The 15,337-nt window shown below is 29.0% G+C and overlaps 1 protein-coding gene across 1 annotated transcript in view; it reads right to left on the bottom strand.

Moving 5' to 3' along the window:
- Window positions 1-15,337, bottom strand: part of LOC111630481 (CCR4-NOT transcription complex subunit 1-like) — a 143,780-nt gene that overhangs the window by 95,803 nt on the left and 32,640 nt on the right. Inside the window, exon 3 of the mRNA XM_023374583.1 lies at window positions 13,953-14,051. Within this exon, the coding sequence (XP_023230351.1) occupies window positions 13,953-14,051 (99 nt within the window). The remainder of the gene's footprint in view (window positions 1-13,952; window positions 14,052-15,337) is intronic.

The raw sequence follows: 15,337 nt of genomic DNA on the forward strand, positions 1-15,337 counted from the left end.
AACTAAAATAAGAAAAATAACAAGAAAGATAGTGTTTATAAAAGTTATATGATCAGTTATATATCATAATCAGATCTGATGATGTTGAATATCAGCCATCTATCAGCAATTTAATTTTTAATACACAGTGAGTCAAAAATTAACCACACACACTAAATAAGATCATGTTATTTGTGTACATAAATTTATGATTAAAAATTAAACAAAAATAAACTCTAATTTAGTTAATTTATTAACTTAATAGTTTCTAAATATTTTTTTTTGTTTCTCAACAAAGACATTGTAATTACAGATAAAAAAAATTACTTGTCCACTGTTACAATGTATGAAAAGAAAATTAAGAAACAATTTGATAGTTTTTAATATTTTGTAAGACTCCTTTTTTATTTAATTATTGCCCAACAAATTTTTCATTGGTAAAACCAAGCATTTAGCTTCTTCTGGTAAGTTACTGTTCCAACCCTCTAATAACAATTTCTAGAAATACGATTTTTAATTCGTTTTCTGTAATACAGCCCGTAAATGCTCCATTAAATTTAGGTCTAATGATTATACAACCCCATTCCAACACTTCCACCCTTTTTTTTTTTAGTAAGAATTTATTGATTTTGCAGTATGTTTTGGATCACTGTCATGTTGGAAAATAAACTTATGACCCAGCTTCAATTTTTTTTATTTTTACTGGTTTTGACACTCCTTCAGCCAAAATATCTTAAATAGCAAATATAGTTTATTTTAATCATTACAAAAAGAATAAACATTTTCCCAAAACTAATGTTAACAACATCAGTGGTGAATTTTTCATTATATACTGTGGACTCCCATACAATTCAGGGAATATGTTCCATGTTATATGAAATTGTGTTATATGAGACATGCTTTATCAGACAATTTTATGAAAGTTTAAACTTATCTCAGAATTCCAGCACTGATTGCTTATTGCAAATGAATTATTTTCAAATATGATTTTATTTTAAGCAGTGTGCACTTGGTTTAGAGAAGGTTTCTTTTAATAAAGAAAAAAACAAAACAGAATACAGTACAGATAACTAAATTTTAAGAAATATTTTATATACTGTTGCTATAAATTATAACAAACATTTGCTATCTTAGCCATACATACTGAAATGAAAAAAATGTTATAAATAGGCCACTAGGCATTTCACATATGCCATGCAACTAACAGAGATTTAGTATTTAGACCTTTTATAATATCCACTATAGAACTTATACTGAAAGATAAAAAGAGCTTTTCCAAAAAAACCGTTCAACTCACTTGAGTAATCTGAAAAAATGATTAAATAAATAAAAATGAAAGAGCTTTTAAATATATTCAAGTCATTGAAACCATCAAGAAAACTTGTTTTTTTGAAATCTGAGGAAAAGCTGGTAATGAAGATAGTGTTTTCACAGGTAAAAATTGGTAGAAAACTTCACAAGGTTAAAAATTTCTTTGTGTTTTTACAATTAAAAACACAAAGAAATTCTTCACACCTGAGTAATCACAAAAAAAAAAAAATTTATGTTCAGACAATGAACACCTTACAGAACAAACACAAGAAGAAGCGACATAAAATAATGAATACCAATTGGTCTTCCCTTGTCTTCAGGCAACAATTCGAAACTTTTCGGAGTGTGGGAGATGTCAACATAGACGCTCAAGCCGGTATATACCAACTGGATAGTATTCCTCCAAACTTTGAAACTCTCCCTTGTAATTCCAGCCTTTTATTTTTCTGACAAAACAATTCTTTTATGTATTTGCGAGACTGTCAGGTAGGAACCTGTTAAGTTTTGCATCTGTTTTTCTTTTCAAAAGGTGAGAGTATAATAGCAAAGGTAGAGAGTGGGCAGAAGATGCCTAATGTTGCTGGGCAGTATGGCATGAACAGGTCTACAGTAGGCTGCAGTTCAATCTTATTTAAGAAAAATAATGTATAATCAAGAAGACTTAAGCAGCTAAAGGAGTAACAAAAATCACATCTGAGAAATAAACAACATCGAAGAATTCATAAAATGGAACCTGAAACAGATCTGACGACAGAAGAATGCCAAGAAACTCAGCGAGATACGTTTTCTTCTGAAAAAGAGGATTAATGCTGATATCTGCTATTAAAGATCTTTTGAAGTGGGAGGATGTCAGAACAACAGTCTTAGAATGGCATCCAAACCATGTTGAGGCTTGGGGATTTCTACAATTGCAATGTTATTAATTACTTACAAAAATCCTGAAGAAGAGAGAAAAGCAATCGACATTAGACAGATTCTTTAACCCTTTCAAATGGAAAAAACATGACTGATAAAAATGCAAGACTGTGTATGTATTTAATTTTATTATTACATATAAATAAATGTAGTAAGAAAGTATATATTTTTTATTTTTGGGGTCTCCAGAATAAATTAATTAAATTTCCATTAAAACCTATAGTAAATCAATAATCGGTTAACGAACAATTTGGACAGTGAACAAAGTCTTGGAACAGATTATGTTTGTTAACCGATCACCCACTGTATTTTTACTTAGAATTGCATAAATTGCATTTGTTATGATTCATGGTATCATCTGTGAATCATGACAAAAACACTTCTATATAAGCCAAAACTAATTTAGCTTGAACAACATCTTAAATACTTTTTTCAGCAACATTTTAATTTCTTTAAACAAACATTTGACCCCTTTTCATAGGTCTTCATCAGATTTAACAAGAAGGTTCAAACTAAGACAGTTTGAATCTTCCCTAAGGTCACCTTATCTCCTCTAAAATAGAGACATTACTAAGTGTAATCTCTCATCACTCTGACTACACAACAGTCCACCACACTAAAGAAAAGTCCATCACAACAGTCGTCACCTCATGTATGGGCATCATGTGCTTTCTGCTTTGTAAACATGAAAGCTTCCAATAAACTAATACTTAATCATTAATTAATATTGTAATTTTAAAAATTGTTAATCTTTGATTGAAACAAATAATTAATTTTCTTGTTTCTTGAAAGCTTCCAATAAACTAATACTTAATTGTTAATACAGTAGAGTCCTGAAAACGCAGCCTAATGTGGACCGAAGGGTGGCCGAGTTTGAGAAAATGCCGGGTTATCGAGAATGAGGTTAAAAAAGAATAAGTACGAGTGTTTCATCAGAAAATACTGTACTGTACTTGTATGTATTGTTTGCTTGAGAATACAACAGAATAAACTGCCCAAATACTCTTAAACAAAGGAAAAGTACGTCCTTTATGAAGGCATAGAGCCTTTACTACATGAAAATGAAAATTAATGAATACACAGTGTACAGTAATTTACTTGATAAGAAGACCTGAGAAAAATACTTTGAGGCATAAAGCTGTCTATAATAAAAATTAACTAGAAATTTTTGCCCTGCCAGGGTGTGGCCGAGTTATCCAGACTGCCAGGTTATCGAATGCCACGTTTTCAGGACTCTACTCTATTGTAATTTTAAAAATTTTTAATCTTTGATTGAAACAAATAATTAATTTTCTTGTTAAATGTTGAAGAATCATTTTAAGAATCAGAAATTGTAACAAGATTTGCTCAATTCCGATTCCTGAAAACTGCCTGATTTTTCTGATTCCTAATTCTGATTAATTGTCCCATCACTAATGATTATAATTACATTTAATGGTTAATTTAAAAATTAAGTTCCAAAGAAGTTGTTTGAATTTTTTACAAAAGCTCACCTTTTGATGATTAAGTGGATTGTCGATGGCGTAACAAAACACAGATATAAAATTTGGCTTGCTTATTAAAGTCGCACACTCCTGAATCAAATACTGTGTCTAAAATAGCATTAAAACAGAATATTATAAGTCTTTATAATAAAAGAAAAAATTTCAACCAAAAATAAAACATTAACAATTTCAGAAATTCAAACTTTTTAATATAAAATTTGATTTCTACAGTTAACAATTTTCTACTTTTTAACTCAAAACAATTTTGTTAATTTCAAAAATACTTTTTAATTGACTTAATATCATTATACATATAATTATTAATAATAAACAACAAATTATTAGTGTTTTGTATTTTTCTATATATATTAGTAACTTTTGTCTTTAAATTCTAAAAAATATATATATATATATTTCTTAGAATTTAAAGACAAAAGTTATCTATAAAACAAAAGGATAGTTTATTTATTAATAAGGTCTTCTAAAACTACTACAGTAGAATCCCTGATTATCTGGAGCAAGGATCAGCAACCTTTTTCTTACTAAGAATACAAAATTTTTAAAACCATCCAGGGTGCATAGCTTAATTTTTGAAAAAAATCCCAATGTTGTAATAAATAAACAAAATACAGTGAAACCTGCTAATGTGACCACTGAAGGAACCAGCTGAAATAGGTCACCTTATGCAGGAGGTCACATTAGCAGGTTTCACTGTAATTATGTTTTGAAATATGTATACTGTATTTATACAAAATAAAAATTATACATGCTTGTAATAACTAAAAATTGAAAATTAAAAGTATGTATGTAAAATAATAAATTCTAATATCAAATTAAATAAAAAAAAAGTACACACATTGGTGCTTGCATGACTATGATTCTAGAGTGCATCTGAAAAGTGCCGCATTGCTGACCCAATCAATGCTACCTCAGATAACCCAACCTGTGGATAAAACAGACTGCCATGGCCATTTTGGGTTTAAAATTTACAAATATAAAAGATTTATATGCTATATCACTTTTTTTCCTCTTTTTATTCCTTAGTAAATTTAATCATGTATAAAAACAACATTTTTACATCATTTATTATACAGCTAATATAGGTACAGTCCAATAATTTTAAAAATAAACGCATAAAAAATATGTAGAGGAGAAGGTGGTATTATGGAACACTGCAGGTATTATGGAACCACCCCATTTCGAATTGATAATAAAGGCGAACTGTAGCGGAATGTGGATGAACTGAACTAGGCAGACATCCATAGCAAGGGGAAAATCCGTTTTACTTCAGTTAAACGGTTGTCCGTATTTAATCAGCAAATTTGTTTTTTTCAAAATTCACAAGTTTTGAATGCTAAGTGAATTTAATTATTTTTAAAATATAAATTGTGTAGTTGTAGGTTCACCGGTGCATGTATTCCGTTCCAGAGACTTCGGGGTACATATTAATCTGTGTGATGTTCACGTTTTTTAAATTTTGGTCTTGACAGACATAAGTTAATTCGAGATGGCGATGCGTGAAGTATGGACCCCTTTGGTGCTTTTACAGTAATATGGAACTCAACTCCTCCGAACTCTCTCTTTGCAATCAGACATTCGTCCGGAGCAATTTGGGAAAAAGACACTAGGTAGAAAGTCTGAAAATATCGAAAAAGAGCTGCTGGAATATATATTGTTGATGGAGATCATATTTTTCTATTATAAAAGCATTTTTGCAATAAAATACATTGGAGTAAATAATTTTGTAATTATTTAACATTTTTTGTCCTTTTTTATTTGTACTTTTTGGCTACATTAAAGCATTTTTTTGAAAATATAAGTAAGGTTCCATATTACCACCCGATTTTCTCTAAGCCTACTTTCGGACTTTTTGTACAAAAGCCTTCAAAAACCATACTTATAATTACACCAGCGAAAAATCCAATTAGGAACATTTAGTTTACTAGTTACCGGTACTTTTCACACAAAAAATGTGGGTGTAGTTATGATACCTTGTTTACAATTCACTAAAATATAATTGGGGTTCCATAATACCACCTTCTCCTCTATAATATAATAGTTACATTTTAATATAAATGATATGTCTCATATTTTTTTTTTTTAACTCTTTTTGCCCTGTGGGCACTAAGAGGGTCTTTTTTTGCAAGCCCATTATGGGTTCGGCCAGGCCCACAATGGGGCTGCCGGGTGGTGAGGGGTGGGACCCGAAATATCCGAACGGACCACTTCCCGAAAAATTCCTGGGGTTTTTTCGACCCGTTCGGATTCGAACCTGGGTTCCCCAAAGCGGTAGGCTACAACCTTGACCGCTCAGCCATCCGGCCACGATATGTCTCATATTAAAGCTAAATGATAAAAAAAATAACAAACAAATCACTTTTTAACATTTTCTATCATTTTAGACTTTATTTTATGAATTTCAATATAAGAAAAATAGTGTATTCATATACAGATTTGCCTCAGATAATGCAGACCCTTAGTCAATCAGGCAGGGTTCTACAGAACATTTTAACTAAGTTATTTTGAACAGACAATTGAGCTAATATATTTTTATTTCAACGTTATTATATAGTGGGGAAAAACAACAAAAAATCTATTACATAATCCATATATATGCTATGGATAACAATTTTAAGATATTAAGTTCATATCAATGAGTTTTGTTAACTTGTCCAACTCCTACTAAACCCACTTTAGAAATTAATAAAATCACTGAAAGAGAATCTTTATAATTTTGACTAATTTGATCAATTCAATTCTTACCAAAGTTGAAGAACTTAAATCAACTGAGGAAAGATTTTCCATCTAAACATAAAATAGATTTTTGCATATATCAGCTTTTATAATTCTAGATTTAAAATGAAACTTGAAAAAAACTTCAAATTTATATGAAAAACAAAGTAAGAAATAAGTAACAAGAGATAAAACAAGATAAAATAGAGATCAGAAGAAATTCTCTTGATATTTCAGTAGGGCAACAATTCTTAAATAGTGTGCTGCAAAATTATTCAAAGTATGTCAAGTGATGAATTAAGAAATTAAAATTTTTAGAAGTATCTGACGAATAACTTCTGATAACATATAGACAAGTATCAAAGAAGGTATTACATACAGACAGAAATCATATTCTATAAGATTTTAACATCAAATTCTCACCAAATGCTCATGTAATCACATCATTTTTTTTACTCTTTCTGCATTGTGGACACTAAGAGGGTCCACAATGCAGAAAGAGTATTTAATCTTATCCATTACAGGTTCTTTCAGGATGACCAAGGTTATGACCAGGTAATAAAGGTCAATCCTGACATATTTGTGACAATCCATCCCTGAAAAATTCCTTAGGTTTTCTAGTCCATTCAGATTCAATCCTGGGTACCTTCCAAAGCAGTAGGATGGCACATTAACTGCCTCAGCCATACAACCAACACAAGATTAATTTTTATGTGAACTCCTGCTAATTATTCACTTGTTTTAAACTAATTTTCATAATTCCCAAGCATTTCTAATCAATTAAAACATTAAGTTAAACAATTTCTCTTTATTACAGAATAAGGATACAGGTTTTCCTTTATCAAGAGATTATAAACAGTATCTCCTTTTTTTTTTTGAGTAGTAAACATAAATTTAGAGTTAAGAGATTAAAAGAGGTTTCAAGCTTAAAATATAAAAAATGTGATGAAATATTTTTAAGAAATGTGGAAATTCTTCAATAGTGCAATAAACACAAGTTAATATTGATAACAACATTAACATAATTTAGATATTTTGACTTAGAAAGTACAGTAACTCATTGGCTTATCTATTGACCACTTAACATTTAATAATAATGTGCCACAGGTCCAAAATAGTTGAGAACCACTACAATGGAAAATAATTATGTATTCAAAGAAATAGCTGCACAGATTTATGAATAATTTGTTAAAATTATTGAAATGAAGTAAAATATTTTCTGATTTAGCAAATTACCATAAATAAATCTGAATCACAATACTGAATGGTTTTGGGAAGAAAAAATTATTTATTTATGGAAAGCTATTAGCAAATCTGTACTTTATGTGCTTTATGCTTTAAAACATTTCTGAAAAATATTGAATATGGAAAATCTTTAAGCAATTTAATGTGAATCATTTTATTTCACTTCACTATATTTTTGAAAAGTGAATCTTTTTCTGAGATTAACAAGGTACTTCAGTAATTTAATTAATATTTAATTAATAAANGGGGGTTGACTGTATTTATATTAAATAGATATCTTCAACTAAATATTATAATTATATGATAATGGATATTAGAAAATAATCAATTTAGAACTAAACATTAGAGAAAAATTTTGTATTTTAATGTTTACAGTACTCCAAATCAAGAAAATAAAATAAAATTCAAGTAATAGATATGTATTATATCAATGGTGTGGTTTTTTATATATTCTTTTGAATGTCAATTTTTTTAAAAAAATTATTTCTTCAAAAAATTGATGAAACATCATAGGTTAGTTCCGAAAAAGTTAACCGATGTTTTTTTTTTGTCTGGACTGCATTTTATCAGAGACAAAAACTTCTGAGTGTTATCTTCGTTATTCTTTATTCACTATGCATTTCGGGTGCAATATTTTGTTATCTTGCACCCCTCATCAGGTGTTACATTTCTATAAATCCAATAATTGGTAGAAATCCGATTATTACATTGATTATTACGGTAAATGTTAAGATTTGACTGGTTTTATAACTTATTTGAAATTGTATGGCAATAGTAAGCCTTTCATTCTGACTTTATCCCATAATTGAAGCAGTCAGAAAAAAATCTAATTTGAAGTTCAATGGTTTATTTGTATGATTGCATTTCTTTCAATTTATTTCAATACAGAATAGTTTTTAAATCTCACAAATTATGAATCAGGTTATAATATTGATTAATCCAGAAATACTTTATAAGTTTAGAAAACTAAACAACATATTTTTCAATTCCCAAAGTAATAGTTTTGTTTATGGAAAATAGAGAACAAAATAGTTTTTTAATGCTATTAAAAGCAAGAGATTTATTTATAGTATTTAACTGAAAAAGTCAAGTAAAAAATAAAATTTGTGCAAATAATATACAGTATATTAAATTTTGTCAATAAACAAGTTACAATAGTTAAATTAATATGCCTCAATGTCCTTGGTTTATTATAATATAAATTTTTTTTTTGTCTATAAGTATGTATTATCTATTATCATAACTTATTAGACTGGCTTTACAGATACTGCAACAACTTTTCAAAGATCAGAAATTAAATAAAACAAATTTCTGATCTGTGAAAAGTTGTTGCAGTATCTGTAAAGCCAGTCTAATAAGTCCTGATAATAGAAAATATGTACTTGTAGATGAAAAAAAAATTTATATTATAAGTTACAATGGTCCCTTCCATTAATCATAACACCAGCTGGGGACAACTCCTAAGCCCATCATGACCTAAGTACAACTCCACAACCTTGTAAGGTTATATCTAAATTTAAATACATCTGGGAGTGAAGCATTGCTCAGAGTCTGGGTGGTGCAACCAGCAAGCACACCACACAGCAAGCAAAAGTCACAGATACAAGCCCACCCTGGGTCAGTTCTTTTCTTGTAGATGATTCTAAATTATTTAATAATTAAAATTATAATTATTTAGTTAAGAGATGGCACCTAACGTCTACCTCTAGTAGCAAATTATTTAATCATTAAATTAGCAGAGTTATAGCAAGATTATTTAAGGCAATCGTTTGTTTTCTATTTACATTGGAACCTCACTTAACGAGCACTTTTCATAATGAGTAATTCACATAATGAGCAAAGCAAATTGTAAAAAAATGGCTTACTTAATGAGCGACATTTTGCAAAACAAATGACGAGGAGAGGAGAAGACCTGGATTGTGCGTATGCTAGATTAGTCTGTGTTCAGCACTCGTTCCACTAGCATCTTAGTGTAGCTTATGATCACACATTTTTCCAAACTTGTATTCAAACATTACATATAAACATAACAACCATAGCTTATTGTATAATAAGCATGCTAAACACTATGTCAAATTATTGGGTTATGTAAAGGCTATAATTAAATATTAGAAATTACTGTATTTAGATTATTTTTATTTTCTGCAAATCAAATTCACATTTCAAGTTGGTTCATTCTGCACTAGAAGAAAAGATGATGATGATGATTCACACTCCTTAACAATGTATATTGTATAATTTTCTTTGAATAAACATTATACATAAAATATTTGAGTATTTTTTCAGCATGGAATGCATTATCATATTTTACATTGATTTATATGGGAAAAATTGTTTCGCTTAATGAGTGTTCTGCTTTACGAGTAATATTCTGAAACGAATTATGCTCGTTAAGCAAGGTTCCACTGTACATATTGGGATTCACAATGTTTGATATACTTATATTTTCTTCCTCAAAAGAACAACTGAAAGAAATTGGATTAAATATCAGCAGTTTTTAATTGAAAATGTAACTTTCAATATTTTTTCTACAAATATCAATGTAATTATCAACACCAATGCATAGTCAGATTAACAATAGGTCTAAAACTAAAATAAGAAAAATAACAAGAAAGATAGTGTTTATAAAAGTTATATGATCAGTTATATATCATAATCAGATCTGATGATGTTGAATATCAGCCATCTATCAGCAATTTAATTTTTAATACACAGTGAGTCAAAAATTAACCACACACACTAAATAAGATCATGTTATTTGTGTACATAAATTTATGATTAAAAATTAAACAAAAATAAACTCTAATTTAGTTAATTTATTAACTTAATAGTTTCTAAATATTTTTTTTTGTTTCTCAACAAAGACATTGTAATTACAGATAAAAAAAATTACTTGTCCACTGTTACAATGTATGAAAAGAAAATTAAGAAACAATTTGATAGTTTTTAATATTTTGTAAGACTCCTTTTTTATTTAATTATTGCCCAACAAATTTTTCATTGGTAAAACCAAGCATTTAGCTTCTTCTGGTAAGTTACTGTTCCAACCCTCTAATAACAATTTCTAGAAATACGATTTTTAATTCGTTTTCTGTAATACAGCCCGTAAATGCTCCATTAAATTTAGGTCTAATGATTATACAACCCCATTCCAACACTTCCACCCTTTTTTTTTTTAGTAAGAATTTATTGATTTTGCAGTATGTTTTGGATCACTGTCATGTTGGAAAATAAACTTATGACCCAGCTTCAATTTTTTTTATTTTTACTGGTTTTGACACTCCTTCAGCCAAAATATCTTAAATAGCAAATATAGTTTATTTTAATCATTACAAAAAGAATAAACATTTTCCCAAAACTAATGTTAACAACATCAGTGGTGAATTTTTCATTATATACTGTGGACTCCCATACAATTCAGGGAATATGTTCCATGTTATATGAAATTGTGTTATATGAGACATGCTTTATCAGACAATTTTATGAAAGTTTAAACTTATCTCAGAATTCCAGCACTGATTGCTTATTGCAAATGAATTATTTTCAAATATGATTTTATTTTAAGCAGTGTGCACTTGGTTTAGAGAAGGTTTCTTTTAATAAAGAAAAAAACAAAACAGAATACAGTACAGATAACTAAATTTTAAGAAATATTTTATATACTGTTGCTATAAATTATAACAAACATTTGCTATCTTAGCCATACATACTGAAATGAAAAAAATGTTATAAATAGGCCACTAGGCATTTCACATATGCCATGCAACTAACAGAGATTTAGTATTTAGACCTTTTATAATATCCACTATAGAACTTATACTGAAAGATAAAAAGAGCTTTTCCAAAAAAACCGTTCAACTCACTTGAGTAATCTGAAAAAATGATTAAATAAATAAAAATGAAAGAGCTTTTAAATATATTCAAGTCATTGAAACCATCAAGAAAACTTGTTTTTTTGAAATCTGAGGAAAAGCTGGTAATGAAGATAGTGTTTTCACAGGTAAAAATTGGTAGAAAACTTCACAAGGTTAAAAATTTCTTTGTGTTTTTACAATTAAAAACACAAAGAAATTCTTCACACCTGAGTAATCACAAAAAAAAAAAAATTTATGTTCAGACAATGAACACCTTACAGAACAAACACAAGAAGAAGCGACATAAAATAATGAATACCAATTGGTCTTCCCTTGTCTTCAGGCAACAATTCGAAACTTTTCGGAGTGTGGGAGATGTCAACATAGACGCTCAAGCCGGTATATACCAACTGGATAGTATTCCTCCAAACTTTGAAACTCTCCCTTGTAATTCCAGCCTTTTATTTTTCTGACAAAACAATTCTTTTATGTATTTGCGAGACTGTCAGGTAGGAACCTGTTAAGTTTTGCATCTGTTTTTCTTTTCAAAAGGTGAGAGTATAATAGCAAAGGTAGAGAGTGGGCAGAAGATGCCTAATGTTGCTGGGCAGTATGGCATGAACAGGTCTACAGTAGGCTGCAGTTCAATCTTATTTAAGAAAAATAATGTATAATCAAGAAGACTTAAGCAGCTAAAGGAGTAACAAAAATCACATCTGAGAAATAAACAACATCGAAGAATTCATAAAATGGAACCTGAAACAGATCTGACGACAGAAGAATGCCAAGAAACTCAGCGAGATATGTTTTCTTCTGAAAAAGAGGATTAATGCTGATATCTGCTATTAAAGATCTTTTGAAGTGGGAGGATGTCAGAACAACAGTCTTAGAATGGCATCCAAACCATGTTGAGGCTTGGGGATTTCTACAATTGCAATGTTATTAATTACTTACAAAAATCCTGAAGAAGAGAGAAAAGCAATCGACATTAGACAGATTCTTTAACCCTTTCAAATGGAAAAAACATGACTGATAAAAATGCAAGACTGTGTATGTATTTAATTTTATTATTACATATAAATAAATGTAGTAAGAAAGTATATATTTTTTATTTTTGGGGTCTCCAGAATAAATTAATTAAATTTCCATTAAAACCTATAGTAAATCAATAATCGGTTAACGAACAATTTGGACAGTGAACAAAGTCTTGGAACAGATTATGTTTGTTAACCGATCACCCACTGTATTTTTACTTAGAATTGCATAAATTGCATTTGTTATGATTCATGGTATCATCTGTGAATCATGACAAAAACACTTCTATATAAGCCAAAACTAATTTAGCTTGAACAACATCTTAAATACTTTTTTCAGCAACATTTTAATTTCTTTAAACAAACATTTGACCCCTTTTCATAGGTCTTCATCAGATTTAACAAGAAGGTTCAAACTAAGACAGTTTGAATCTTCCCTAAGGTCACCTTATCTCCTCTAAAATAGAGACATTACTAAGTGTAATCTCTCATCACTCTGACTACACAACAGTCCACCACACTAAAGAAAAGTCCATCACAACAGTCGTCACCTCATGTATGGGCATCATGTGCTTTCTGCTTTGTAAACATGAAAGCTTCCAATAAACTAATACTTAATCATTAATTAATATTGTAATTTTAAAAATTGTTAATCTTTGATTGAAACAAATAATTAATTTTCTTGTTTCTTGAAAGCTTCCAATAAACTAATACTTAATTGTTAATACAGTAGAGTCCTGAAAACGCAGCCTAATGTGGACCGAAGGGTGGCCAAGTTTGTGAAAATGCCGGGTTATCGAGAATGAGGTTAAAAAAGAATAAGTACGAGTGTTTCATCAGAAAATACTGTACTGTACTTGTATGTATTGTTTGCTTGAGAATACAACAGAATAAACTGCCCAAATACTCTTAAACAAAGGAAAAGTACGTCCTTTATGAAGGCATAGAGCCTTTACTACATGAAAATGAAAATTAATGAATACACAGTGTACAGTAATTTACTTGATAAGAAGACCTCAGAAAAATACTTTGAGGCATAAAGCTGTCTATAATAAAAATTAACTAGAAATTTTTGCCCTGCCAGGGTGTGGCCGAGTTATCCAGACTGCCAGGTTATAGAATGCCACGTTTTCAGGACTCTACTCTATTGTAATTTTAAAAATTTTTAATCTTTGATTGAAACAAATAATTAATTTTCTTGTTAAATGTTGAAGAATCATTTTAAGAATCAGAAATTGTAACAAGATTTGCTCAATTCCGATTCCTGAAAACTGCCTGATTTTTCTGATTCCTAATTCTGATTAATTGTCCCATCACTAATGATTATAATTACATTTAATGGTTAATTTAAAAATTAAGTTCCAAAGAAGTTGTTTGAATTTTTTACAAAAGCTCACCTTTTGATGATTAAGTGGATTGTCGATGGCGTAACAAAACACAGATATAAAATTTGGCTTGCTTATTAAAGTCGCACACTCCTGAATCAAATACTGTGTCTAAAATAGCATTAAAACAGAATATTATAAGTCTTTATAATAAAAGAAAAAATTTCAACCAAAAATAAAACATAAAACATTAACAATTTCAGAAATTCAAACTTTTTAATATAAAATTTGATTTCTACAGTTAACAATTTTCTACTTTTTAACTCAAAACAATTTTGTTAATTTCAAAAATACTTTTTAATTGACTTAATATCATTATACATATAATTATTAATAATAAACAACAAATTATTAGTGTTTTGTATTTTTCTATATATATTAGTAACTTTTGTCTTTAAATTCTAAAAAATATATATATATATTTCTTAGAATTTAAAGACAAAAGTTATCTATAAAACAAAAGGATAGTTTATTTATTAATAAGGTCTTCTAAAACTACTACAGTAGAATCCCTGATTATCTGGAGCAAGGATCAGCAACCTTTTTCTTACTAAGAATACAAAATTTTTAAAACCATCCAGGGTGCATAGCTTAATTTTTGAAAAAAATCCCAATGTTGTAATAAATAAACAAAATACAGTGAAACCTGCTAATGTGACCACTGAAGGAACCAGCTCAAATAGGTCACCTTATGCAGGAGGTCACATTAGCAGGTTTCACTGTAATTATGTTTTGAAATATGTATACTGTATTTATACAAAATAAAAATTATACATGCTTGTAATAACTAAAAATTGAAAATTAAAAGTATGTATGTAAAATAATAAATTCTAATATCAAATTAAATAAAAAAAAAGTACACACATTGGTGCTTGCATGACTATGATTCTAGAGTGCATCTGAAAAGTGCCGCATTGCTGACCCAATCAATGCTACCTCAGATAACCCAACCTGTGAATAAAACAGACTGCCATGGCCATTTTGGGTTTAAAATTTACAAATATAAAAGATTTATATGCTATATCACTTTTTTTCCTCTTTTTATTCCTTAGTAAATTTAATCATGTATAAAAACAACATTTTTACATCATTTATTATACAGCTAATATAGGTACAGTCCAATAATTTTAAAAATAAACGCATAAAAAATATGTAGAGGAGAAGGTGGTATTATGGAACACTGCAGGTATTATGGAACCACCCCATTTCGAATTGATAATAAAGGCGAACTGTAGCGGAATGTGGATGAACTGAACTAGGCAGACATCCATAGCAAGGGGAAAACCCGTTTTACTTCAGTTAAACGGTTGTCCGTATTTAATCAGCAAATTTGTTTTTTTCAAAATTCACAAGTTTTGAATGCTAAGTGAATTTAATTATTTTTAAAATATAAATCG

This window comes from Centruroides sculpturatus, unplaced genomic scaffold (genome assembly GCF_000671375.1).
Source record: "Centruroides sculpturatus isolate CEXI.00-Female unplaced genomic scaffold, Cexi_2.0 scaffold554, whole genome shotgun sequence".
Classification (NCBI taxonomy): Eukaryota; Metazoa; Arthropoda; class Arachnida; order Scorpiones; family Buthidae; genus Centruroides; species Centruroides sculpturatus.